The sequence below is a fragment of the Peromyscus maniculatus genome, chromosome 10 (assembly GCF_049852395.1).
Source record: "Peromyscus maniculatus bairdii isolate BWxNUB_F1_BW_parent chromosome 10, HU_Pman_BW_mat_3.1, whole genome shotgun sequence".
Classification (NCBI taxonomy): Eukaryota; Metazoa; Chordata; class Mammalia; order Rodentia; family Cricetidae; genus Peromyscus; species Peromyscus maniculatus.
Window position 1 is genome coordinate 8,414,440 of NC_134861.1, and position 27,819 is coordinate 8,442,258.

At 43.0% G+C, this 27,819-nt stretch overlaps 1 protein-coding gene across 11 annotated transcripts; it reads right to left on the reverse strand.

Moving 5' to 3' along the window:
• On the reverse strand, positions 1 to 27,659 carry Ewsr1 (EWS RNA binding protein 1). 11 transcript variants are annotated; one of them, XM_015991797.3, is made up of 18 exons: positions 27,559 to 27,659; positions 23,050 to 23,086; positions 22,866 to 22,917; positions 20,567 to 20,690; positions 20,052 to 20,069; positions 15,695 to 15,881; positions 13,616 to 13,783; positions 11,625 to 11,836; positions 10,510 to 10,690; positions 7,762 to 7,796; positions 7,201 to 7,233; positions 6,724 to 6,842; positions 2,891 to 3,020; positions 1,784 to 1,906; positions 1,251 to 1,413; positions 920 to 1,017; positions 524 to 776; positions 1 to 398 (listed from the first exon to the last, which is right to left on the reverse strand). In XM_015991797.3, the coding sequence occupies exons 1-18, from the start codon at positions 27,569 to 27,571 to the stop codon at positions 359 to 361; spliced, it is 1,986 nt and encodes a 661-aa protein (XP_015847283.1). In that variant the 5' UTR covers positions 27,572 to 27,659; the 3' UTR covers positions 1 to 358. The 11 variants fall into 11 exon arrangements, with proteins under 11 accessions (XP_015847283.1, XP_015847281.1, XP_006973030.1 ...); XM_015991795.3 differs by having other exon boundaries at positions 7,762 to 7,799; XM_006972968.4 differs by lacking the exon at positions 20,052 to 20,069.
• Between the last annotated feature and the right edge of the window lie 160 nt (positions 27,660 to 27,819).

Consider the following 27,819-nt stretch of genomic DNA (forward strand, 5'->3'; position numbering starts at 1 on the left):
TGACAGTTTATAAACATTTGGAATTTTATTTAAAAAAAAAATCACAACCATGAACATTGTTACAATTAGAGGCCCTCTTGGTTCTCCACAATGATACTGAGCATGCTCACAAGGGGTTCCCATTGTTAAGTCTTAAAATAACCATCTTTAAAAGGAAAAAAAAAAAAACAAACAAAAAACTCAGCACACTACCATTTAACTTGTTTTAATGTTTCTTCACAAATGGTGAAAATACTAAAGTACAGACAAGGAATAATCATAATGTTGTGGCCAACATTATAAATATGGAATTATAAATTTAAAACATTTTCTGGTTTAAAAAATAAATCTGGTCGTCAATGCAGCTCTGCGGGTCTCTCTAGTAGGGCCGGTCTCTACGTTCCTGACGGTGCTCGCCTCTGCAAGGCAAAGGGACCCATTAGACAGAATAAGGAGGGACACAGAGCCCTGTCCGAGCCCCCAGGTGCTCCAGGACTCACTGCAGCAGAGGCTGGGAAGGGGCAGTGCTCTCCCCACCACATACTTATCCATTTTCCCAGGTCCTCCACGTCCGCCTCTTCTTCCTCCCATCTGTTCCATCAATGGTCCAGGAGGCCCCCCAGGACCACCTCGTCTTCCTCCACCAAAGCCACCACGGTCCATGCCACGGCCGCCTCGGAAGCCACCTCTGTCTCCACCTCGGCCACCTCTGAACATTCCTCCAGGACCGCCACGGTCCATAAGTCCACCTCTTCCTCCCCGCATGCCACCAGGACCACCTCGGCCACGATCACCACCTAAGGCAGAAGAATGGCAGGTGAGTCAGAGGAGTAGAGGCTGAGGCTCTGAGGACACACTGGTGAATCTGCTAATCCTTCTCCTAGAGCAGACACTACTCAATCACCAGGAAGCTGAGGTGCTCCAGGAAACCTGTACCTACCCGGAGGTGGGAAGGGTGGCGGGAGGAAGCCCTCGGGCTTAGGGGCCTTACACTGGTTGCATTCTGTTCTCCAGGCGAAGTTCTGGTTTCCACAGCCCCTGCACCAAGAAAATCACCAACAGAACTGAGGGAGGTGGAGAGAGTCACACGACATACTATGTACCATCATGGAATTCCAGGTACGACACTAGGGTCTGAATGAGGTCTCAGGCAGCAATGTACCCCGGAAGCACCAGAGTGCTCAATCCGACCCTCCCCAAACAGTCCTGCCCCAGAGTGGCAATGGGCGACATCACTAGCAGGCTACTAATTTGCAGGGAGAGGTACATACGGATTGGGACACTGCCAGTCTCCAGCTCGGTGCTGGACATTTCCTCCTCCAGAGGGGTTCCCTCGGGAGCCCCGGGGCCCCCTTGGGGGGAAGCCTCCTCTGTCTCCTCCACGGCCTCCCATTCGACCCATGGGTCCTCCAGGACCTCCTGGGCCACCAGGACCTGCAACAATAAAAGAGTCAATCACCTCTTCATGACAACTTTGCTACAGGAAACTCTTCTACAGGCCCAGAGTGCTGCCCATGAATGTTGTTCTTTCTGTGTAATTTCATGTAGCCTCCAACTATGGCATTTCATATAATGAAACTGACATCCAGGCAGAGGTTCCCTGGAGCTTCCACGCCCGCTAACCACTTAGCCCACATTGTACAAACACGCAATGTTGGCTCATGGTCTAGTATCAATTTTACACACCCTTTTCTTATTTTACCGCTCTACTAAGTTTCTCAAGGGCAGCAATTACTGGAAAAAACCAAACCAACACTGTTGAAAGCAACACAAAAGTAGCTAAAACAAAGTGCCCAAAGAATACCTCCACGAAGTGGTGGTGGCATTCCTCTGCCCTCACGAGGTGGCATGCCACCCCGCATGCTGTTCATTGGAGGCTTCTTTCGGGCAAGAGAAACTTTAAGTTTGCTTCCTTGAAAATCTTTTCCTGGAAAAGATAACAGAACACCAGTTATCCTCACATTCCAACTCTTCCCTCTCCAAGCAGCTACTTTCCAACAGATTCCACCTTACGGAACTTGCCCACCCCCCAAAGCATAAACCTGCCCTCTCATAATCTCTAGGGTCTTTCCTGGCATGACTGGAGATGTATTATGGTTGGCGGGGCTTGCTTAACACATACAAAGGCTTGGGTTCCATCCCCAGCCTTACCGAAGACTGGGCATGGTAGCCAATGCCTATAATCTCAACATTTGGAAGTAGAGGGAGGACTGCAGGATCAGGAAGCTCAAAGTCATCAATAGCTACATATGGAGTTCGAGGCCAGCCTAGACTACATGAGGTCAGAACAAAGGTTGTTAAAGATATTTATTTAAGCAAGGTATGCAGCACACTCCTGTAATTCTAGCATACAGCAGCAGAGGCAGAGGAACTGCCAGGTCTGAAACCAGCTTGCCCACGTAATGAAAACTTGAAAGACCCAAGGCCTAGGGATAAAACCCAGTGCTAGAGCACTTGCCTGGTATGCAACCGCCCTAGTCTGTCAGTACTTGGGGTAGCTGTGGGCCTTGAAACACTCAAAGGTGTTTTCCCTTCTCTATGTCTCTCTCTCATGGAGCTAGAAACTGAACCCAGGGTCTGTACATATTGGTGAGTACTTGCAGCTTGAGCATGGTAGCTTTGCAGTAAGAGACACAATAAAGGGACAGCCTGACCCAGGGCCAAGGGCCGTGTCCTTTAACAGCAGAAGAGCAACAGGGCGAACCCCTGTTTTCTGGAGTGGATCATATTGTTTCAGCTCTCAAACTCCTTTTTCCTCCCATACTGTGGTCCAGAAAAGGTTACGTACATGCCTTCTGTTTCTAGACTCGAGAATGGTGTTTTAATGGTATCCAGTATAGCACATACTCTCTCAGAAGGTGACACACGCAACTGTTCTAAGCAGAATTCAGTGACAGGGAGCACATCCTACCATCAAACCACTCCACGGCAGCCTTGGCAGTTGGCGGGTCTTCATAGGACACTGTGGCGTCACCTTTAGGCTTTCCTGTCTCCTTATCCAGGTAGATGTGGATCATGGGTTGTCCAGTTCTCTTGTTCATCTATTGATAAAACAGTAATTAGGATGTGACTGTAACATTTGAGCTTAAACAAGTTCACAGTAGTTCCTAAGTGCCCCCACCGTCAAAAGGCAGTCCCGCAGAGTGTGGTGCTCCACACTTTTAATCCCAGTGCTCAGGAGGCAGAGGCAGATGTATTTCTAGGCCAGCCAAAACCGATACAGCGAGACCCAAAAAAAAATAAGACTCATTCAACTTCTATTAAATATTAATACTACATATCAACTCTACACCTCAGGGTATCAGAATCACGAGTGACTTAATTCTTCAGCTCTACATCTCAGTTGTGTTCAGTACAGAACCAAGAGCAAGCAGCATTGAGTCCTACTCCTGGCCCAACCATCCTGATCTTGCTTCCTGTGTAGTAATCCCACATTATGTGCCCAAAGAGACACCTAAGCCAATCCAGGATTTGGCTTCACAGGACATGTAACTATTACAAAGAAAATCACTGCCAGGGCCAGGGATGCAGCTCACTGAAGAGCCCTTTTCTCGCATGAACAGGATCCCTAGCTCTCTAAAAACAGAAAGAAAAAACTCTTCCTTAATGACAACCATGAGACTGTGAATATACTACATGAACTCTTTACTTCCTCTAGGGTTGGAAAGATGACTTATTCTTCAGCTAAGTACTACATGTGATCGGTCTGAATTCAGAAATCATATTGTACAACAAACAGGCACATGAATAATACCCAATCTATATAGGCTTAGACATACAGGGAGGCAGAGGCAGGAGGATCTGAGTTCAAGACCAGCCTGGTCTATAAAGTGAGTTCCTGGACAGCCAGAGCTACACAGTGAACTTCTGTCTCAAAAGAAAAAAACAAAACAAAACAAAACACCCAACATAAATAAATGGGGAGGGAAGGAAAAAAAAAAAGCTTGGTGGCAAGCATTTTCATCTTACTGAGCCATCTTTGATGCTTAGTCTTAAGACTTAAAGTGTGTGTGTGTGTGTGTGTGTGTGTGTGTGTGTGTGTATGAGCCTTCAGAGGCCAGCAGAGGGTATCAGATCCCCAAACAGAGTCACGACTGTGGCTCACCTGAAAGAGCATTAAGTGCTCTTCTTTACTTAGCCATCTTTCCAGCCCTGTTATACTAGTACAACCCGGGTATAGGTGCTAGTGCCTGTTCTGGAACTTGCTTCATAGACTAGGTTGGTCTCAGAGATCCACCTCCTTCTGCCTCCAGACTGCTGGGATTAGAAGCGTATGCCACCACACCTGGCTAATAGTCAATACCTCAAACATAAAATGTAGGCGCAGAAATTTGGGTTTTCACTTTTGCCCAGAGTGGGTAGGACAATGGAAAATCCTTACAGCATATGGTGAATGTGTGTGCATGCAAGATAGGTAGAGAAGAATCTTATAGATCATTTGGTCTTCTTTCTTGCAAAGGACCTATGTTCAGTTTAGAGCATCGAGGTCAGACTTTGCAACTGCCTGTGGCTCCAGTTCCACAACAGATCTGACAACCTCTTCTGGCCTCTTTGGAGGCACCTACATGCATGCAATGCAGTGACATACATTCAGAGATACATACATATAGCTTAGTTACAGATGGAGTTCAAACTTACACTGCAGAGTGGACAACTGTGCAGAGGTCTGGCCAGACACCTGCCACATGGACCAATCCCCAGATCCCATATAGGGGAAGGAGAGACCTGACTCTCACCTCTGACCTCCTGAGACATTCTTTGGTTCGTGTATGTATCCTCCCACAATTACACAAACATGGATCTTAAAGTAAGTGTAAAGAAAGAAAAAGCAGAAGAACCTGACTTCCTGGCTATAGAGAGTCAGAACAGAGTTGTAGGACAAATCCACCAAGTTTACCAATCAGCTTGTACCAAGTAACCAAATAGTTGCACATGGGTAAACCTTTCAGTAAGATATCACAACAGGCTTGTAAACAGGAACAAGGAAAAGAAGCCAACAAGAACAGATCTGATAGCTAACAACATTCGAACCAAGGACTTCTAGTTCAGCTAGGTGTGGTAGCAATGTGCCTTTAATCCTAGCTCTGGGGAGACAGAGGCAAGATAATCAGCCCGGTCTACATGGCCATCTCTAGGTCATCTCCATTGACCCTGTCTTAAAAACAAAACAAACAAAAAACCAAAATCAACCAAAAAACCCCTCACAACAAACAAAACAAACAACCACTACCACCACATTACCAAACCAACAACAACAAAAATCACACCAAACTAGAAAGAACTTCTAGCCCCCAAAGGAATACAAATACATGAACAAGATACAGGCTGGAAGAAGGTACTTCCAACAAACAAGGATTAGCACTCAATCTAGAGCACTGGCTGCTCTTCTAGAGTGGTGGGTTCAATTCTCAGCACCCACGGCAGCTCACAACTGTCTGTAACTACAGTCCCAGGGATATAACAACTCCCTCTTACCTCTGAGAGTACCAGACACACACACACACAGACAAAACACTCATACACATAAGATAATAAGTCAATCTTTTTACTGTTGCTGTTTTGAGACAGGGTCTATGTAGATCAGGCTAGCATGGTCTACAGAGTGAATTCCAGGACGGCCAGAGATGTTTCATTGGGAGACCCTGTTTTTTGTGTGTGTATGTGTCTGTCCCCGACCATACTTGCCCCATTCACTAGTTTATTATTCTCAGAATTTGGTCACTTAGTAAGGTTTGAAATAAAATATTACTAAAAATAAATCATTTAAGATGAAAATAAAATTCAGTCTAAGGATGATTTCAATTGTTATGTGCCAAGTAATTAGAGAATACTAAATCGGGTGTGGTGGTGCACACCTTTAATCTAAGCACTAGGAAGGCAGAAGCATGTGGATTTCTTTGAGTTCCGGCCAGCTGGAGCTTCAGCAGTGAGACTCTACCTTAAACAAAACCAAAAAACAAAACTCATGAAGATCTCTCTCTCTCTCTCTCTCTCTCTCTCTCTCTCTCTCTCTCTCTCTCTCTCTCTCTCTCTCTCTCTCTCTCTCTCTAAAAATTCAAGACTGGGTTTGTCTGTGTATAGCAGGCTGGCCTCAAACTCAGACATCCTGGTAAACCTTCAATCTTACCTTGGGAAATAAATCTATAAATGTTTAAATGCCTCTACACATCACACAATTTATTTGTGTTTGTGTATGCATTTGAACCATTAACTGATCATTTGAAAATATGTCTCCAAATTATTAACTATTCAGGGAATACTAAATACTTTTCTTTTTTTCAACAGAAAAAGACAAGTTTAAGTTACTTAAAAACCCAGCAGACCTAGTAATAGAACCACTAGATGTTTAGCATTTTTCCTCTACAAAAACTGGCTAAGGTTGGTGTGGCAGTGCCAGACTATAAACCTGGCACTTGGGAAGGTGGAGGCAGAAGGATTAGACCATCTTGGAAATCTTGTCTCAAAATCCACAGAAATCCAGCTAACAGGAGGGGAAGCTACTTATCTTGGTAGCCCTAAGGCCCTTGTGTACAATGCAAGCCAGGCAAGTGCTCCATCCAGTGATGGCTATAGCCCCCAGCCCTGACAGAGAGTCTTTGCATCACACAGTGTTTTAAGGAGACAACCACAAGATAGCGACAAGAGTCAGAGAACTTCATAAACAATCCTTAGCATGGTTTTAGTACTTCAAATGTGTCTTGTGGGCTCAATTTCTGCTGGATCATCGGATCACTATCCACTCACCTTGACAACCCCACACTGCTTAAAGAAGTCTGCCAGATCATCCAGAGTCACATTGTCATTTAAACCTTGCACATAAATTGCACTGTTGTCAGAGTCTTCATCGGGATCTATAGGAAGGCCTTCCAGAGAAAATAAGATAAAACAGAATTACCGCTCTGTATTAATAGTGGCTTCCTTTTTTTGGAGATAGGCTGCCCTCAAACTCCTAATCCTCTTTTTTCAACCTCCCAGGCATGTCCCATCAGGATCTAATAATAGGGGCTTCTTAACCAATTGGACATTATTATCAAACAAAGGCAAGAGAACTAACTACCAATTACAAGGACATCAAGTTGGAAATTTTTGGTTACTTTAAGACAACTATAAAGGAAGTCTCAAGCTGTCTTTGCCAAGACAAGTCTGCTAGGCTGTTGAACTCTTGCTTTTATGGCATTTACTCAAAACAGCACAAGGTAAAGTTCAAAAATTTAAAGTTACCTAGATCAAGATCTGGTCCTTCATCCATGGGTCCTGCCAACCAGGAAAGATCATACAAGATATTATCAGTGCAAGCCTTGCAAGCTACAAATCTTACAAACACACACAGCTATCTACTACACCACCATTTGATGGGGGACTCATTAATTCAAAATGACCCGCACTGTTAAAATGGAGCAGTGCCCCTTTAGCGTTTGTGAAGTTTGCTAGGGTTTTCTTTTTCCTTTGCTCGTTTGTTTCTAGACCATTAACCAAATACACTCTTAATGCTTTATGTGCCAAATTAGTGTTAAATTAAATTCAAAACCTTTCCTCCACATAAACCAAATTAAAACTGTACTCTCCCCCATATTATAGAAGCAGTTGCTCAATATTTCAAGTTACCCTTTGTTTTGTAACCATAGGTTAACCTTATTACCCCTAAGACAATGCCGGCAGTACCCATTAGTCTCTTGTATAGATCATTTTTAAACCACTTATGAAACTAGTAAAAATTATAGTTTTCTAAAAACTGACTGTATTTTTTTTAAACACTATCCATGGTAATACTCAAAAACTTACCACCAGGCTTATTGAAGCCACCTCGCTCTCCAGCGCTGCTGGGGGGATAAACGAAGAAATGAAGGCCTTTCCCTTTAAAAGCCAGTACCGCTCTGAGCCTTGCGGGGGCTCGTGGGGAAGAAGGGCACTGGCTAAACACATCTCCAAACAATGCATCTCTCTCATCTTGTCACTATGCCTTTCTTCTGGGCAGCTTGCTCAAATTTCCTTAATATACAACCTTGCTTGTCTGATTGGATACACCAGTGTGGCTGGTTTCTTTCATGTCAGGGGCTGGTATTAATAGTGCAATACTTGGCAAATTAAGGAAGGAAAAAAAAAAAACCCTAGACCCAAACACCCACCCCATCAGCTGAAACACCAGGGAGCTTGGTGTAGAAATTTGAAGGCAGAGACAGTTGCTGTGATAAACCTTTCCAAGTTCATAAAGGTGCACCCTCAACCTCTCCCAAGAGAGCTCCAAATGAGGCACTAGGCTTCCTAACAAGTAACAGTATATTAATAGAGCAGGAGACAACCACATTAAATGTCTACAACACACATCAGAGGACGCATCCAGCCAATCTTCAGCATAAAGCCATACAGTCCAGGGCCCTAATGGATTTAACAGTTACTGTGAAAGGAGAATTTACAACAAAAGCAAGGCTCAGCGGACTGGGGGTGCAACTTTATAGACATACCAGTTAAGAAGACTATGGCAATACACACACTATAATACAGAGGGGAGAGGGAATATAAGTTGCAGCTTTTTTTGGGGGGAGGGGCAGTATTTCTAGGATTAAATAAAGGTAGCTCCCCAGGGGGGAAGACCTGACATTTTCTTAACCAGTATTGCACCTTTAATACCTAAATATACAATTTCAAGCTGTTGCATGCAGCTTTGCTTCTTTTTTAAAAGTACACACCATAAAATGTTCTCTCTCTTTTAACACAAAGTTTACACTTTAATGTTACACAATTCTAGAGTATTATACCTCCTCTGGTTCATTACCAAACAACAAGTATGCAGTTACCAAAGTTACAGAAGGATTCCATTTATACAATGAATACATTTTGTTTTAAATATTCTATGTATATTTTTCCTCTCCATATGGACACCGTGTCTAGTCCCACTTTTCATTATGCTGCCGGCTGAGTACTGAGTACGGGTACTTTTTAAGTATTGAAGTGTATACAAGGCTCTCACTTTGTAACCTGTAGCATATAAATGCGACAAAGCATGTTAAAAAGTTTCCACGTTTAACAGCCAATGAAAATATCAAAATACTGAGGCAATGAAAAAGGGCATGTTAACAACATTGAGCGCCTTACCTGGAGCAGACACTGAAAACCATCACCACACCACAATAAAAAAGGGAAAGGGAACTGCCCCGTGTCCTGTCCCCACAGGATCCAACAGACTGCTTCACAGTCTGTTAAAAACCTATGGGGTAGGCCATGGTCTCTTCTATGGCTCCAGGAGAGACTTCTCATCCAGAAAGATGGGCCCCTCTAATAGCAGTCTAACAAAGTCGTAGAATCATTACTTCTGGAGTACTGAGATGAATAAACTTCAAACTGCTTTTGCAATTGAAAAATACTAAGAATTCTAAGTGATTTGAGACGTGATGATAGTAATTTCAAGTGTCGATGTCTATTTTAAAAAAATCCATAAAGACGTGAAACCTTTATAATGGAATAATATTCTCCAAATCAGAAAACCAATTTTTACTTTTCAAATTATTCATAAAAATTTGCATGTTATCAAATGACTTTTTTCCAATAAAGATTTCACTGAAGAGTTTATTAAAGTTATGCAGAATAAACAAAACATTAACTATCTTTCAGCACTATAGAAATTTGCTAGTATGTGAATAGGTCACCCTAATCGTTTAATTTTGTATCTATAAAAAAAGAATTGCTAGCTTTTCTTTGAACAATTGCCCCAATCAAATTTATACTCACTACAACATTCTGCATAACTTTTTTACTAGTTTATATAGGGACAGAACACACACATAACTAAATCTGGATTATGTTAACCACCAACATTATATCTCACCTTCATCAAAGTATAGACACCAGAAAGGGATGAGGGATAGAGGGAGGGAGGGAGGGAGGGAAGGGGAGGCAGAGGCAGTAGGGTCACGTTACTGATCTAAACAGTTTTCTAAACCAGATCGTGCCATCAATCACAATGGTCAAACCAATTTAGACTTTTACAATCTCCAATAGGGAGTGATGCTATACTCATACACATTACTCTGTAAAAAAGTTATTAGATTGTTCTGTGCTCCAACTCAGGCCATGGTTTAAGGGTTACAGGGCCAGTCTTCATCATGTTCAACAATTCTGGGTACAAACACTGGAAAACAGCTGCATCCTTTTTCTGCAGTACATACACCAGGTATTTTAAGACAACCGTTCAGAGTTCATTAGTTAAGACCTAGGGTTGTTAGAAGGTTGTGTGTGTTCCATCCCAAATCTATTACCCAAAGAGGCTCTCACCTCTGAACACCATGAAGGGGACTGAAAGCTCTAGTTTCAAAGCCATTCTTTGCTCACCCCAACCCAACAAAGGTTATTGGCAGGGAAAAAAAGCAAACTGCCACTTAAATGACATTTCCATGTTTTAGAAGATAGCTTGACCTCAACAGATTGTCCATGGAAATGTAGAATAAATTTCTTATGTCTTTCAGTCCCTTCTTCCCATTGAAAATCCTATGGATGAAGCAAAATTAGGTAAAAGGAGAAAAGGTTTGCTCTTACCCCATTCCACCGCGTCCTCCTCCCCGCCCACCTCTGCTCATGCCTCCACGATCAAATCCCCCTCTTCCCCTGCCCCGGTTATCAGGGCCACTCATGCTCCGGTTCTCTCCTGGTCCGGAAAATCCTCCAGACTCCTGCCCATAAACACCCATGCTACTGGGGTGCTCCTGTCGGAATGAACCTGAGGAAAGAGTCACATCGGTAAGCCACGGACCACATTTACACCACTGCCTGACATCCTTTCTCTTGGAATCATGAACCTCTCAACTAGAAGCAACTGCATATATATACTATGCTGAAAGTATTGCTACCAGAAGGTTCCCTTAAAGAACTATTAGTTCAACAAGGCTAACTAACACAGGCTGTAATAAACTACTTCCAAAGGGAAAAGGTGCCCTGAAAAGAATACATCCATGGTTCCCGTGTCCAGGATGTCTCCAAAAGCAGTTTCTCTGCACTACCTTCCAGAAACAAAAGCAGAGCCAGGTTTTCTAGGGCTAAGGGCTGAGTTACAACAAGGAGCTTTAATCATTCTAGTCAAAAAAGCACACAGATGAAATAATAAAAAGGACAGCTAGGGTTACACAGAGAAACCCTGTCCCACAAAACAAAACCCAAAAAAGAGCAATAATTGAGGCAGAACTTAAACAGTAAATGAAGATACTTTTGGAGTTTTAGTTACTTCTCCAAATGTCAGTATAAGCACTGGGGCTCCATGGTAGAACTTATGTTAAGACCCTAGGCTCAACCCCCAGCAGAAAGTAAAAATCAGTTCCACCCCTAATCATCTCCCAAAGTCTTAACAATCCCTCCAAACTACAGTATTCTGAAAGGACTCAGCGTCTTTGCTTTCTGGATTCACACAAAATCAAAAGCACACAGTTTTGATTTGACTATCAGAAACCATAGTAGCCATCTACAGCTACCCTCCCACTTTTAATGATTTAGGGCAGGTCCTAAAGAATGCTAGCCCTACTTAATGCAGAGTGCCCGCCCTCTTGACTGAATCCCTACTGGGATTGTGACTCTAGAAGCAAACAGTGGTAACAAGCACTCCCCATTTTCAGAAATTCCAAGCACAAACACTCATACTTGGTTTTCTCTTAGCAACTCACTCTGCTGCCCGTAGCTGCTGCTCTGTTGGCTATATTGACTTGGAGCCTGGCTGTAGGATCCAGTCTGAGGGGGGTAACTAGTGGGAGGCTGCTGCCCATAGCTGCTTTGTTGACCATAGCTACTCTGCTGTCCATAGCTGCTCGGCTGTCCATAGGTGTTCTGCTGAGAGTAACTGCTCTGATCGTAACTAGTAGGCTGTGAGGAGGAGTAGCTGAAAGAAAAAAAAAACACACAAATTTTCAGTAAGGGGGGAGTGGGGGAAGCACCTTATTTCTCCCACGACCCTGAATACAAAACATTCATGGGTATCCTAACAGTTCCTTTCTTTTGTCTTTCATTGAGATGGGCCAGACTGTTCTTCCACCTGCACACAACTGAGTGCTGGATTATAGGGATGTCTCACCGTATCTGGCCAAGGCAACATTTTTGTATTTATAATAACAAAGCTTTAAGTGGAAGAGAGAAAATGAAAACAACCCATGTGTACACTGAGCTGCAGTTTAGAGCTCCCATTTAAAACAATGTTTTCAACCATATTTAAGGCAAATCCAGGAGTTCAGAATATGTACCTGTGCACTTAAGAGATGACTAATGCAGTGAAAAATGACATTGAGCATAAGGACAGAGTCAAGTGAGGTGTTCAGTTCCAGTGCCTCCCTTTCTTTTTGCAGCACCAAGGCTCCAAACTAGAGCCTCACACACTAGGCAAGTGTCCTACTTCAGTCGTCTAATAAGGTGAGTGATGACTTGAATTTTCTGAGGCATGGCTGCTTGGTAATACAGTGTGAACACGTGTTGTCTCTGTATGCCACACCCAAAATGCCAGTTTTTCCTTCAGATTCAAAATTGCTTTGCTATAGTTTTAACCTTTCAAACATCCTTAGAAATCTAAGAATAAAGACAAGACTAGTAAGAAACCTTAGGTTGTTGAATAAAAGGTACTAGGTCTATGAAACTACCCAGGAGGTAATCTATCTACATACACTACTAAAAATAAAACTTAGCTGGACGGTGGTGGCGCACACCTTTAATTCCAGCACTCAGGAGGTGGAGGCAGAGGCAGGCAGATCTCTGAGTTTGAGGCCAGCCTGGACTACAAAGTGAGTTCTAGGAAAAGGTGCAAAACTACACAGAGAAACCCTGTCTCAAAAAATCAAAAAAATAAAATAAAATAAAAAAAGAAAGACTCTCAATGAACCATAAATATGTGCAACTAAACTAAGTATGTGCTGCCCCTTCTACAACTGTTCAAGCCAACAGTCTTGTGCACCAGCACAACTTGCCAGAGCAACTGTTCAACCTCCCAGGGATGGGTCTGCTCTCCAAGAGCTATAAACCCTCCTCTCTTCTGTCCCTAGTTGTATGCAATGTGCTAACCTATGAAACAGATAAATCAGGAACTAGTTTAGTTATTTACAACTAAACTAAAATTAAACTAACATTTAAAGACACAACTCTGTCAATTCATCTGATGCTTACTTCAAATGAGACATAGGTCAGAGAACTTGCAGGTTTCCTTAATTTTAAAGAAACCAAACTGGGACACTGTAGCTATGATGGTTAACTGAGACAGAATATGAAGGACCACAGAGCTTGAGCTGGTCCAGCAATGAACAACCCTGGATTCCCTCCCCAGCACTGCAATGGGTGGTAGGAAGGGAAGTCTTGTACCCACTTTACCCATGGTGACTATTTGAGAAGACAGTTTCTAATGGTTCTGTGAAGATAGTTTCAGACATTTCTGTTTCTCATACTTATAATTACAAAAGCAAAAATTAAGTTTTTGGTCAGTATTTAGAGAATAGTTTAATAACTATAATAGATCCCAGACACTACTATGGGAACCCAAGACTGAGGTCTGACTATTAACTGTATATGTGGTCAAGAGTTACTAACAAACAAATCTTACCCAAGGAAGCCAATGCTAGCTGGTCAACAACCTGAAAAGAAATCTCTTATAGTACTCACTGGCCACAAAGGAGAGACTGACCTGGTAGGAGGATAGGATGGAGGTGCAGTGACTGGCTGCATGGGGTAGCTCCCAGGTACCTGGGGATAACTGTAGTTACTCTGTCCATATCCTAGGCTGGGCTGGTTATAACCCCCTGTGCTAGATTGAGGTTGACTAGTCTCAGCGGGCTTGTTACCATCCTGTGGTCTAAAAGGAGAAATAAAATAGTAAGACTTAGTTTCAACAACCCCAAGCCCCTAGTTAAGAACCCCCAGTTCTGTGAAACGTTAACATCAAGCTTGAAAATAAAGAAAATAAGCCCAGTATCAGTCCATCGGCATTTGCTGGAAGAGAACACCAAGGGAAGTTAACAGTATACTTCGTTTGTTCTGTATCAGCAGCTACTAAGGGGCTCTCGTTGTTATATCGCCAACATAAGTAAGTGACGGGGGGGGGGGGGGGGGGACGGACGGACGGGGGGTACGGGGACACTTTCCTTTTTTAAAGTGAACTTCTGAAGACAAGAAATCTGAACAACAATGTAAACTGAAGTTTAATTTGTAAGGTCACAGCATCATACATTTTCACTATCTATGGGTTTATGCTACTCATTTACTAGAAACAGACTAGAAAAGACACTTAGCCTGCTGTAAATTAACTAAACCTTGCCACACCCGTCTCCACAAGACAGGGGTGTGGATGTACCTCCCAACCCATGCTCAGACCGACTAACTCAGGAACTCCCCAATTCCTCAGGGCCCCAACAGTTTACACCAAGGCTACAGTAGCATAGTTGAGTTAGGACTATCTCAAACAAAGCACCAATCAGCAGGTGACCCAGAGAAGATGCAGAAGTACTGGTTTCTTCACTGAGATGAAATGGGTTATAAAGTTATAAACTTCCTCTTTCCAGTGAGAAAGGAATAACCACTGTTGATCAAGAGACAGCTAGCTATTTTTAAGGGTGATCAGCTCAGAAAACTAAGCTTGGGAGCGGGGCACAAAACAATGACTTATCAAAACCTAATTGATACACAAAATACCCTCCTGCCGTGGCTTGGATATATCACTGCCTTGAGAGCTTCACGTGACTTTGCACATGCGATAAAATTTTGTAATACCTAAGTCAACTGCAACGGGGCCTTCTAGGAACCAGCCAGTTAAATATAACTACTATACAGGCTGTCTATGGGATATTAACTACAAGTGGCTCTGATTACTCACTGTGCATTTTAGAAGTAATTTTCACGAGTGTTTGCCAGAGCTAATTTCTTACCTCTACAGCAGATAAAAAGTCTAGGTTACAAGTTGATCTCTTGTTTATTCCCTAAAAAGTCTTCATTGAAATCAGAATTCAGTGTTCCTTCAAGACTGTATGCAGAAGCCACCTAAGTGCATTGTCTAAAGCAAAGACCTGAAATCTTCTGTTAAGTAATAATATATACCACTTATCTACCAACCGGCCATGGAGTATGAACTTTATTGGACTCTTTTACTATATACCACATAGCTGGGTACCCAGTTATGAATTTATTTGTCTATGACTTGTAGTTACCAAACCACTACATCACATAGAGGAAATCACATCACTGCTTCACTGAGGTAGTAATTCTTTCAGGTTGTGGAAATATCCTCTACCGGTAACTGGGTCATATACCACTACTTCTTCACTGACGTGTAACCCACCCACCGTGTACTATCAACTACTGCATTTTTTCCTAAAGGAAAGCAGTTACCAATTTACAGGGTCAACAAACCAAAAGTTAAGTACCAAAAGTAGAATTCTACTGGTAGTTAAACAATGTGGGAAAACACACACAATTTTCTTGTGTTTAGAAAAGCAGAACAGTCTCCTCCTTCCCCCAAAGTAGGTTCTGAAACCAGGCAACTGATATTCCTCGTTTTTGGCCCTCTCAGATGGCACCATTTCTTCACCAGAATACCTGTATGCTGTGCTCCTGCACCCTGGCTGCTGTAAAGACTGTGAGAACAGTCAAAACCTAGTGTATAAAGGGCCATCAAAGGGAACTAAGTCATGGACAGTCTAAGTGTACAGAGTTACTCTTTCCTTCATATCCAAAGCTGGCGCAACAGAGGACTAGGCAACTGTGGCCTTACCTTGTAGGTGCGGTGGCTGCTGGCTGCTGGCCATAGGCTGGGTAGGCAGGCTGGGTGCCATATGCAGACTGAGCTGCGTAAGAAGCCTGGGTTGTGGTGACTGTAGCGGTGGTGGTGTCATAAGCACCAGTGCCATATCCTTGGACAGGCTGGCTGTATGCCTGGGGGGCAGTTGGAGTGGTATAACCTACAACAAAGGAGAATTGGATTAGACTCCAGGTCCTCTTCGTCAGAGCACTGCCTTGGTATTTATTACCAAAACAACTTGGAAACTGCCCACTTTAAAGCATCACAAAATTGAATCCCTATAAATCTCCTTGCAGAAGAGTAGCAACAAAGAGTGTTTCAATCATTGTTGACTACATTTTTAAAAAATAAAGTGTGTGCACATGGGAGCTCACCATGGCACATGTGGAAGCACGGGACTAGTTTTGGGAGTTGGTTCTCTCCCATGGATTCTGGTCATTAGGTTTGGTGGCAAGTGACCGCATCTGCTGAGCCATCTCACTGACTCCAAAGTTTTAAAGTCTTAAGTACTGTCTGAAGTAACTCATTCATGCATGCATGTGTGGGGGTGTCAGATCCTCTGGAACTGGAGCTACATACAGTTGTGAGCTGCCACGTGGGTGCTGAGAATTGGACCCTGGTCTTCTCAAAGCACAGCCAGTGCTCTTAACTGCTGAGCCATCTCTCCAGTTCGTTATTAATGATGTATTATTACCTTATCTGTTTTCAAACTTATCTACAAGAGAGGTGAAGTGTGCATTTTGTTGTTCTGACAGGAAGTCTCATGCAGCCTAGGCTTGTCTTCTGCTACTTAGGTAGCAAAAGATATCTTTCTTCTGATCCCCTCATCTCAAGTCTCCAGCCTTGGGATCACAGGCACATCATACCTGGTTGATTGGTACTGGGGAACCCAGGGCTCCATGAATGCTAGGCGAGCACTCTACCAACTAAGCTACATTTCCTACCTCAAGACAGAATATTCTATATATATATATATATATATATATATATATATATATAAAAAAAAAACTGTTGCCATGGAGAACAGGCTTCTTTCTGCCCCCACATAAATGAATGGACAGGAGTGAGTGCTATTTTTTTTCCTGATTATAGACCCATCTTGCTAGCAGATTTCCTGAGCAAGTTTCTCAATTAATTAGAAATAGACAACCCCCATCAAAACAGGAAATAAAATGTCCCACGACGGGAGGTAAAGGGCAAATGACATAGCACTTAAAAATAGCCACGAAATCGTCCTCAGGTACTGGATTAAGCACTAAAATCTGCCGTTAAATGAGCTCAAAGTACACAACCTTTCCTGGTACTGAATCTTTGCCTGCCTTCCTCATAATCAACAGACTCAAGTCAATGATGCACATCTAAATTCTTACTAAAGTTAAAAATGATTTCTGACTGTGGGTGCATGCCTGTGATTCCAACATTCCAGGATCACAAATACCAAACCAGCCCGGGCTACATAGCAGAACCTTGCTTAAAAAAAAAAAAAAAAAAAAAAAAAAAAAAAAAAAAAAAAAAAAAAAAAGAAACCAAAATAGCCAAGTGAGTATTCAAAATCTAAAAACAAACAAAACACCAAAAACTGAGACAGTCTCATTAAACTGTCCAGGCTTGCTTACTGTAATACCTTGTTTTATAACTTAACTGCCAGATTTCTGATGTATACAGTGTTCTGCCTGCATGTGTCCCTGCACCAGAAGAGGGCACCAGATATCACTATGGGTGGTTGTGAGCCTCTATGTGGGTGCTAGGAATTGAACCCAGGTCCTCTAGAAGAGCAGTCAGTGCTCTTTACAGCTGAGCCATTTCTCCAACCCTGTTTTTGAAGCAGGGTCTCACAATGTAGCCCAGGCTGGCCTTGAACTCAGACAGGAGCCAGCCTCTGCCTCCCAAGTACTGGGATTAAAAGCCTGTGGTACCAATCCTGGCTCAACTTCTTTTTGAATATAAAGTATCACTTTTTACAGCACATAATCCTTTCTTCTCAAACATTCAAAAGAAACTCTAAAATTATATACAAAGACATTAGTTCCCTGTCTAAACTGGTGAAAAACCAATAAAAATATATTTCACAAAAGAGCCCTAAACACTTCTGAGTTGGCATGTTGTTCATCTGAGATGGGAATTTGTTGTTTTATAGTAATAGAACCAGAGCTTCCCATACATGCTAGGGAAGTGTTCTACCACTGAGCCCTATGCTGTGGGGTAATCTTTTTGTACACTGTGAATATGTGTCACTGTTTTACCTTGCCTGTTTAGGCACCTTCTGATTGGTTTAATTTTAATAAAGAGCCAAATGGCCAATAGCTGGCGAGAGGATAGGTAGAACTTGTGGGAAGAAATAGGAACTCTGGGAAGAACGGTACCAAGCAGAGCTAACGAGTTGTGTGGCAGAATGTAGACTAATATAAACGGGTTAATTTAAGGTTTTTTTTTTTTTTTTTTGGGGGGGGGGTTGAGACAGGGTTTCTCTGTAGCTTTGGAGCCTGTCCTGGACTACCTCTGTAGACCAGGCTGGCCTCGAACTCACAGAGATCCACCTGCCTCTGCCTCCCGAGTGCTGGGATTACAGGCGTGCACCACCACCACCACCCAGCATAATTTAAGTTTTAAGAGCTGGTTGGGAACAAACCTACGCTAAGGCCAAGCTTTTATAATTAATAAGTCTTTGTGTCATTGGGGAAGCTGGCGGTTCAAAGAAAATCCAACTACGGCTCTATGTATTTAAAAGTTCTTTGCAAAGTTCTAAAGTTAACCATATACATCATTCATCTAAACACAGAAGTCCATCTATCCAATTACTCTTTATGAAACTTTTCCCGACATGGCAAGACTTATAAGATTCACAAAAGTTCAACAGAAACAGTAACTTATATGTCTCAAAACTGCAGTAAGAGCCCGTATAATAGCAATATAATAAGGTACTGGGTTAATAAGTAATTTTTTAATTAATCCATAGTACCCACATAAGCACCCAAGCAAAATGAACAAAAATCAACAAAACAACAAGAGACTAACAGCACATCTATATGATTTCTTCAAGGAAAAAGGTGGTACCATTGTACAAAGAAAATTTGTTTACAGTCAACAGTAAAAATCACAGCTTAAGAATCGTTTGAATCATGTGAGATGCAGCTGTTATCTGTACCTTTCTTCTGGAGCTTCATTTAGGACCCTAGAAGAGAACACTGTATTTCTATGCATTCTCTGTGATAATTATCCACTGACTTTTATGTGTAAAGACAGCATGGGATTCAGAATAATGTGTCTGGATCCAGCTTCCTACTCATTGTCTCTTACTTAAGTAGTAAGGGTTAATTTTGATTCGTACAGCCTAAAAGCAGTGAGCAGGAGTAAGTGAGGTATGACAAGTAACTTAGAATTACTTAGTATACACAAACTCCTCATTACCATGCAACATAGTCTGGCTCACCAAAGTCATCGTTTTCTGCTTAAGAGTGTTCTATACTTTCTGGGCTCACAATCAGGACTAGACTTTCTATTCTGCTTAAAAATCACTTTGTCATGACTTTGTTAAATGGCTTAAGGATAGAAAAGGCTAAATTGAAATTAGATGTTCTCAAATCTATAGTTTTAGTTTCAGTTTTCCCCACACCTGCACGAGGTTAAACACTTCCATCCAAAGACAGTAGTTAAGATAGGTTAGCAAATTCTTCCCACGAAATCCATGTCAATGAAATAAATGCCATGTATTTTTTCTATAATATAATTTGGAGTTCAGATAGTTGGAAGGTAGTCTTTACATCTCCAACTTATATCACACAACATCCTACAGCAAAAAATGGTCACATTTTTCACATATTCCATATTATGTATTCTTAGACCGGCTTTCCTTTTTAGTATCCTAGAATGCTATCTTATGTTTAAAACACACTATGTCTTAAAAAAATTTTGTAACACTTAAAACAGAAAATGGATTAAAATAATTTATAACACTTAAACAGAAAATAAAATGTGCCTGTGCTATGCAACAGACAAACATGTACATGCAGGGTGGCAATCTGTTCCCTTAAATAAATCTAATCATGCAATCTAGCTTTCAGGGAGCAAGGAAAATCAGTTGGAGTAATACCTTTGGGAAGGCAAATAACAAAGGCTTGACAAAAGTCAAATTTAATGGTAAAAACTTCCCCCAATTATACAATGACATGGATCTGCAAATGGCACCTGAAGCAGCTTTTTTCATTAGCACCTTGTGTGTGATGTTAGAAAGTCTGGGGTTTAAACAAATGAAAACACCTAAGGGTTAACATTACAGGGTTAGACAAGATGGAAAGCATTTCCCATGCAAGAATGAGCAGGATAGTCAAACCTGTACTGGTCCCTTCTACTGTGGAAAGCACAAAACAAAAAGTAGAGGGTACACTATCAGATGAGGCAAACAGATGTGAAAACCAAAAAAAAAATTTTTTTGAGACAGGGTTTCTCTGTGTATTAATCCTGGAATTTCCTCTGTAGACCAAGCTGGCCTTGAACTCACAGAGATCCTCCTGCCTCTGCCTCCCAAGTGCTGGGATTAAAGGCGTGCGCCACCACCGCCCGGCTTAAGCTCATTCTTAGCATGAGCACAATCTTTTACATTAGTCCCATTTTGTTGTATATCATACACAATGTATAAAAGTTTAATTTCTTTTGGACCTTATTCCACCCACACTCTATTGGATAGCCCTCAAGGAGAATTTAAGAGGAAGGGAAAAAAATACTTCCTAGAATAAAAGATCCCCAGATGTCAACAGACAAACCAGAATATATACCTAAGAGAACAGGCCTTTCAGCAAATCCCCTCAATACTATCACCAAGTCTCTTCTCTTGAAGGCCGGCCTTACCAGTGGGAGGCTGTCCATAAGAAGTCGCATATGCAGTCTGCCCGTAGGTGGCAGTGGTCTGAGCCTGGGTATAGCTGACATCAGTAGGCTGTCCATAGGTTCCATAGCTTTGTTGCCCATATGCCTGCTCCAAAGAAATGCATGCAGTAGCTTCATAAGAATCTTGTATTTTAGCAAAATAACAAACTGATTTATTAGTTCATAAGCTGGAGAATCAAGTAGAAAATACTGCTTTCTGGTTTAAAAAAGAAATTATAAAAATAAGATGAATCATCTTAAAAATTATGACTGTTCAGAGGCAGGCAAGTTTGAGGCCAGTTAGGTCTACAAACCAAGTTCTAGGATAGCCAGGGCTGTTACATAGAAACCCTGCCTTGAAAAAAAAGAAACATACATACATACATACATACATACATACATACATACATACATACATACATAAATGATAAATGCTTTATACAAGCTCATTCATGTTTTGGTAAACCTAAAAACAAAAAAGTTCTTAAAAAATAAGCAAAGTCTCAGTTAACCTAGCTTAGCAAAACGCTCTCAAGAGCAATATGAGCACTGGCATGTAACTGACAGCACAAACTGAACATCGAGAAAGACAATGAAGATTCAGACAGCCTCTTGTCAGATTTAAGAACCAGATTTTCAACACGATACAAAAACACTATTAACTCCTATTTCAAGAAAGTGAACCAGAACAGTTTCATGTTCTTATGATTATTAGTATATCAAGATTACTGTTTTTAACTTGGACATCAATAATACCTAAAATTGGATAAGGAATGAGTTGTTCTTTCAGATATCAACATGTTTGTATAGACTTATTTGCAAGACCAATTAAATGTGAAACATGGTTTCCAAATATTCCCATGGCAGTCAATATCAGCATCTTGGCATGATCATTCCAGAATTAGAGGTCTTTTTTTTTTTTTTTTTTTTTTTTTTTGAGACAGTCTTACTGTGTAGTTCTGGCCTGGAACTTGCTATATAAGCCAAGCTGGCCTCAAATTCAGAGAGCCACCTGCTCCTGCTTCCTCATGTTGGGATTAAAGGTTTGTGCTATCATGCCCAGCTGAGGTAATTCTTGACTAATATACACAATGTATACATTCTAGAATCTGTTACCTTTGGCTTTTTGAAATAGTGGCTGGAGCCAGTATATCAAACATTCTACCAATGAAACAGACTCCCAACTCCTGGTTGAACCCCCCACCCCATATTTCTGCAGTGCTGGCTGGCACACACAATCTACCATTGAACCCCAGCTCCAGTTTTTTAAGTATTTAATTACTTTATTTGACTGGTGGAAGGGCGCATATGCACGTACCATCATGGTGTATATGTGGTGGTCAGAGAACAACTTAGGAGTTGGTTCTCTCCCTAGTATGTGGGACTTGTAGGATGAAACTCAGGTTATTGGGCTGGGTGGCAAACACTTTTTCCCCAAGGAGCTACCTCTTGCCCGTGGCCTATGTTTTTACACAGACTTACAAACTGGCAAAAGCTGAGGAACAGTAATTTTTAAATTACTCCACTAGTCAATGTGCAACCACTAGCAAGTAACGTAATAGCTATACAGTATTATTTTCTTATCGGCAAAGGTCCTAGTATGATCTTCCTTGGAAGAATTGCAATGATGACTAAATTAATTTATGCATAATAAAATATGTAGAAAGATCAAGACTACAGTGAGATATTTACTTTGAGCCAGGAAATTTTTTCTTTTTTTAGTGTTTTTTTTTGTTTGTTTTTTTGAGACAGGGTTTCTATGTGTAGCCTTGCCCCTTTCCTGGAACTCGCTTTGGAGACCAGGCTGGCCTTGAACTCACAGAGATCTGCCTGCCTCTGCCTCCCGAGTGCTGGGATTAAATGTGTGCGCCACCACTGCCCGGTGAGCCAGGAAATTTTTTCAAAAAGAGCCCATTTCCAGTTTTAAAATGGTTTCGTTTACAACAAACCCTCATTGTAAAAATTAAAATTATCAAGTTTTTAAAGATTAGACAATACTACTACTAGTTACTTATATATAATTTTTAAAAAGATCTGCTAGCTATTGTTTTAGTGGCGAACTGAAACATCTTTATTTGTTGTCTTTTTTGTAACAGGATTTCTCTGTGTAGCCCTGGCTGTCCCAGAACTCATTCTGCAGACCAGGTTAGCCTCAAACTCATGAGATCCACCTGCCTCTGCCTCCCAAGTGCTGGGATTAAAGGTGTGCGCCACCACAGCCTGGCTAAACTGAAACACCTTTACTGAAAATATAACCACACATCCTTGTCTTTGGGATTACCTGGGTGGTCTGTGCATATCCTTGAGTTGGCTGGGCGGTGTATGCACTGTAGCTGCAAAAAGAATTAAACATGAGAATTGAATACAGAATATTCCAACTGTGCATTATCCTTTACAATTACAAAAGGCCTCATACTCTAAAACATTAACTGTGGACAAAGTATTGTTGCAGAAAACTGACTTACCCCTGCTGGGCTGCAGCTTGGCTGTAGGTACTGTAATCTAGAAGAAACAAGAAAACAAAATTATTAGCACAGACAGGGAAGGGGAAAGAGGCAGAATTGAGGCAACAAGAATAATTCTTTTAAACTGATTCGAGTGGACCTATATGCAGACACAAGTCACAGTTAGCACATCTCATCTCTCAACATCAAACCAATTAAAAGCCAGTTAAATGCAAGAAGTCTGAATATGGTGCTAGCTAATGAGGTCAAGATCAATTGAGTTGGCAGGGAACCTCGCATATCCTGCATATTCCCATGATCATAAACCCATCTCAACCACCAGCTGTCAATTCAAACACATGATCATTATCTTAAGGCTAATAGAAACCAAGACCACAAAACAGCACCAAGTCTACAATCATATAAAAAAGGAACAATGCAAAAGTATTAGAATGTTTCCTCCCACTTTCTGTTTTTTGAGACAGGGTTTCTCTGTGTAGTCCTAGCTGTCCTGGAACTCTGTAGATTATGGTGGCCTCAAGCTCAGGGATTCATCTGTCTCTGCTGCCTAGCATTTTTGTGTTTTTGAGATAGGGTCTCTCTACATAACCTCAAACTCAGAGATCCACCTGCCTCTGCCTCTGCAGTGCTGGGATTACAGGAGTGAGCTACTATCATGTCCAGCTTCTATCAGGCTTTATCATTTTAGTAAGACCAACCACAATTCCCTGTAACAGTAACAGTGAAATAGAATGACCAAAAAAAAAAAAAAAAAACCCCAACAGTTATTAAATCTAAGAAGAGCCTACTGTTAGAGCTATCTTCAGAGTAACACAAAAGCTAGAAACCCCAGGGAAGCCAAGGCAAAGGATGGGAGGGAGTACATCAGTGGTCAGAACACATGCACATTCCCAAGTCTATAACCTGGCATATATGGATGCCCTGGGTTCCAACTCCAGCAGCATGCACAAACTGAAGCCAGGTTAACAGAACCCTAACAACTGGCAAAGATGACAAAGCATTTAATAGGCCTAGGGAAAAAATTACTCTAGGTTCATTATTGCCATTTCCTAAAACTTAAAATGATTTCAACTTAAAAAAAAAAAAAGCCACAAATTTTCTTCTCTGTAAGTCCAGCTATCATTTTCTTTCTCATATGAAATTTATACTATATCAAAGGCAAAGGTTAGTTGGCACATATCTTTCATCCCAGCGGCATTCAAGAAGCAGGGGCAGGTGGGTTTATGAGTTTTAGGCCAGCCTAGTCTACACAGTACATTCCAGGACAGCTAGGGCTGTGAAAGACCTTGTCTCAAAAACAAACAAAAAGGGACTAAAGCGAGTCTACACAGGTATCAAGTAATGAAAATAAATGCCTAAATTTTCAAAGCACCACTGAATTAAAGTTAGATAATTTGGGGGCTTTTTTTTTTTTTTTTTTTAAAGGCAAAGCAATTTTTTTTTTCAATACAGGGTTTCTCTGTGTAACAGTTCTGGCTGTCCTAGAACCTGCTTTGTAGACCAGGTTGGTCTCGAACTCAGATCTGCCTGAATCTGCTTCTGAGTGCTGGGATTAAAGGCTTGTGCCACTACTGCCCAGTGAGCAATTATTTTTTAAAATAATTCTAGTTATTTCTCCTCTACAAGAACACATCTTCTTTGGTGTTCAAAGACAGTACTGCCATTAAGACAGAACAAAAGGGTCCTTTCTTTTCCAATCAGAAAGCAGTCAGTCCCTAATCCCAAAGCAACAGTTGACATCTTTCTTCACAAAGGGGATCTTCCCCACTCCATGCAATCCAAAGCTTGCTTCACAATATCCTGAACTCATCTCTTAAAAAGTGGACTTACTACCTTTTTACACCTCATGTGACTACTTTTCTTCCTCTAGACCCTTAATTTCAGAGCCCCATTATCAATATTATCAGTAAACTGTCCCCAAAGATACCTACAACAAAAAAATAAATGTTCAACTAAAATCCTGAAGCATTTTCAATGTTACCTTTTTTTTTTGAGACAGGGTCTCACTATGTAGCTCCAGCTGTGCTGGAACACACTATGTAGACCAGGCTGGCCTCAAACTCTGCCTGCCTCTCCTCTCCAAGTTCTAGGATTAAACTATGACTAGCTACTTGTCACATTCTTTCTATGAAATAAAAAATTGTGAATCACTTCCATGTAGCATTTGTAATATACACCAACAAAGCATCGAAATCCTTATATTGCAACCTTCATTTTGTTGACGTTTCTGTGTAAAAAATGGTTTTCAACTCACTGGCAATCAGCTCAATGTTTACAAAAAGACTTACACAAGAGCAGTTATGTAAAATTGGCAAAGCTGATACAGAACAGCTAAGGACCTCAGATCAGCATGAAACTGGAGGATTTGGTGGGTTAAGGGGAGCAACCACCCCCCAACTCATGTTTATCTACCTAATACAGCACACAAGCCTCCTACTGTCTCAAACATGACACTGAAACAATGGCCAGATAATTTAACAACTGAAAAACTATGCCCAAATGGACATAAAGAAGCAGGCAAAGGGGCTATGATGGGTAGGGAGGGCTCAAGAATGTTGGTAAGGTTTTACTTCTTGTTCTGTTATTTGGGCACTGTAATTCTGCTTTACTGGACATACTCTGTAGGCACTATTCTACAAGATACAGATGGGGTGGGGGTGGGGGGGACCACTATTCCCTAAGACAGAGGCTTACTCAGGGCAGCCACTAGCCAAGCTGTAGAGATTTGGAGGTTTAGACTACATAATGTAATAAAGCCAGGAGGGTAAATTTCTAAGGCCCAAAAAGCTTTAAGGACTGAAGAGCTCAAGATAACTGGCCCCCACCCCTTACCCCGACAGGTTTTCTCTGTGTAGCCCTGGCTATCCCAGAACTCACTGACCAGGGTGGCCTTGAACAAGAGATACGGCTGCCTCTGCTGGGACTAAAGGCGTGAGCCGCCACCACCACCTGGCGTCAAGAACAACTTTGAAAAAGTCTAGCTAAACTGTATTTTTCAGGAAAGGACACTAAGTCCTACATAAGGTTCCCTCAGCAGGGACAGGACTGTGGGTATAGCAGAGCATGCTTATAACTCGAATATGGTTCATGGTGGTTACCAGCAAATAGGATTTGAAGAAAGATTACTAAAAAGTGGCAATGATCTACCAAGCAAAAATCTGCAATTGCCTTCTTGGGTTTTACCGGGTAAGAGAGTGTAGAAGACCCACGGAAGAAACCATTTCCCACCAGGATGTACTGGGCTGTAGTTTCTCAATCTTTCTCAAAGCCTGGTATCAAAAGCCAGCATTTACCTGTTTACTGCCTACATCATCTTTGGCGTCGCCAACCTGTGATGCTCGAAGCTTTTCCAAGCACAAGACCCAGAGCTCTTTCTGTCTTCCCCCTCGATTTCTCCTACTGCCTCCAAGGCCACATCAGACCCCAAATTCCTCCCGAGGGAAAAAAAAAGCGCCACCGTGCCAGTTAACTGTGCACCAAAGCGTTGGTGAAGGCTAGGCTACACTCACTGGCTCATTGAGGGACAACACCACCCATCACATTGTCGAGTTCCCACCACCGACTTTCAAAGTTGGCTACCGGTCTCCTTTCCCTGGCCTCCAGAGCGCCAAGAAATGCAGGTCTACAGAAACGTGCGGGGGGGGAGGCTTTCTGTTTCTCCCGGATCAAAAGTGCCAAGCGTTTCTGGTTAGGAGTCTGCTCTCCGGATCCAGACGGGGCCTTGTTACACAACCGATCCCCGCGCCGTGTGCTGAGAAAAGGACCCCGGGAAGCCACTGCTTTTTTTGGGGCAGGGAAGGCGGCGGAGTTACCACACGATAAAACCGAAGCCTCCCGAGTGGGGAGAATGCGGATTTGGGGGGGACCCGCTCTGGGCTCGCGGCTGGGGGGGGGGGCCCTGCAGGGTGCCGCTTGGGCGCGCCGAGCCAGGCCCCGGAGGATAATGGGGCCCCCGCTCCTCGGCCGGCGCCCCTCGGCTCGCACGCTCGCGACGCCTTTTTGTGCGTTTGTTTTGGACGTTGAGTTTCGGCGCGGGGAACACTCGCCCTCCGGCTAGCAGCGGGAGCCGAGGTGACGAGGGCCACCGGCCGCGGCTCCTCGAGCCGCCCGCCGACACCCCGCCTCCCGCGCCCTCGGGGTGGACTCGAGGCCGCGGTCCCCTCGGGGCCTCCGAGGCCGCAGGCCCCGCCCACGTGGCGGGAGGCCCGGGGGCCCCCGCACCCACAACCGCCACACAAAGGAGGCCCAAGGCGGGCCCCCGCACGCTCCGGCCACCGCGAGGCCCCGGCGCGCAACGCGGGCGCCGGAAGGTTCCAGAACCAGCCCGCCCTGGTGGGGGAGGGGGAGGGGGAAGGGAACGCGGACCCCCGAGGTCGTCGGGTCGCGGCGGGGGACTCCAACCCCTCTCGGCAACTCCACTCAGTTACCCCTGCCACCCCGAGGGACGAGCGCCCCCCAGTCGGGGTGTCCCAGCCGTCGCCAGCGCGACCGCGATCCCACTCCACTCACCCGTGGACGCCATTTTCTCTCCTTCCTCCTCGTTCTCTCAACGTCCGTCTCCCTCTCGCGTTCCCCCTAGGCGCCGCACTGCGCAGGCGCGAAGCCCGCAACCTCGGACGCTACCATCGGGCCGGGCCACGGGGGGGGGCAAGGAGGTTTGAGCCAGGGATAGCTGGTTCTTCGGTCCAGAAACCGGGGACCCAGCCCTCTCTGAAGAGCCAGACGGGACGCGCGGGTTAAAAAGGCACCCTCGGGGGCCAGCGCGCTAGG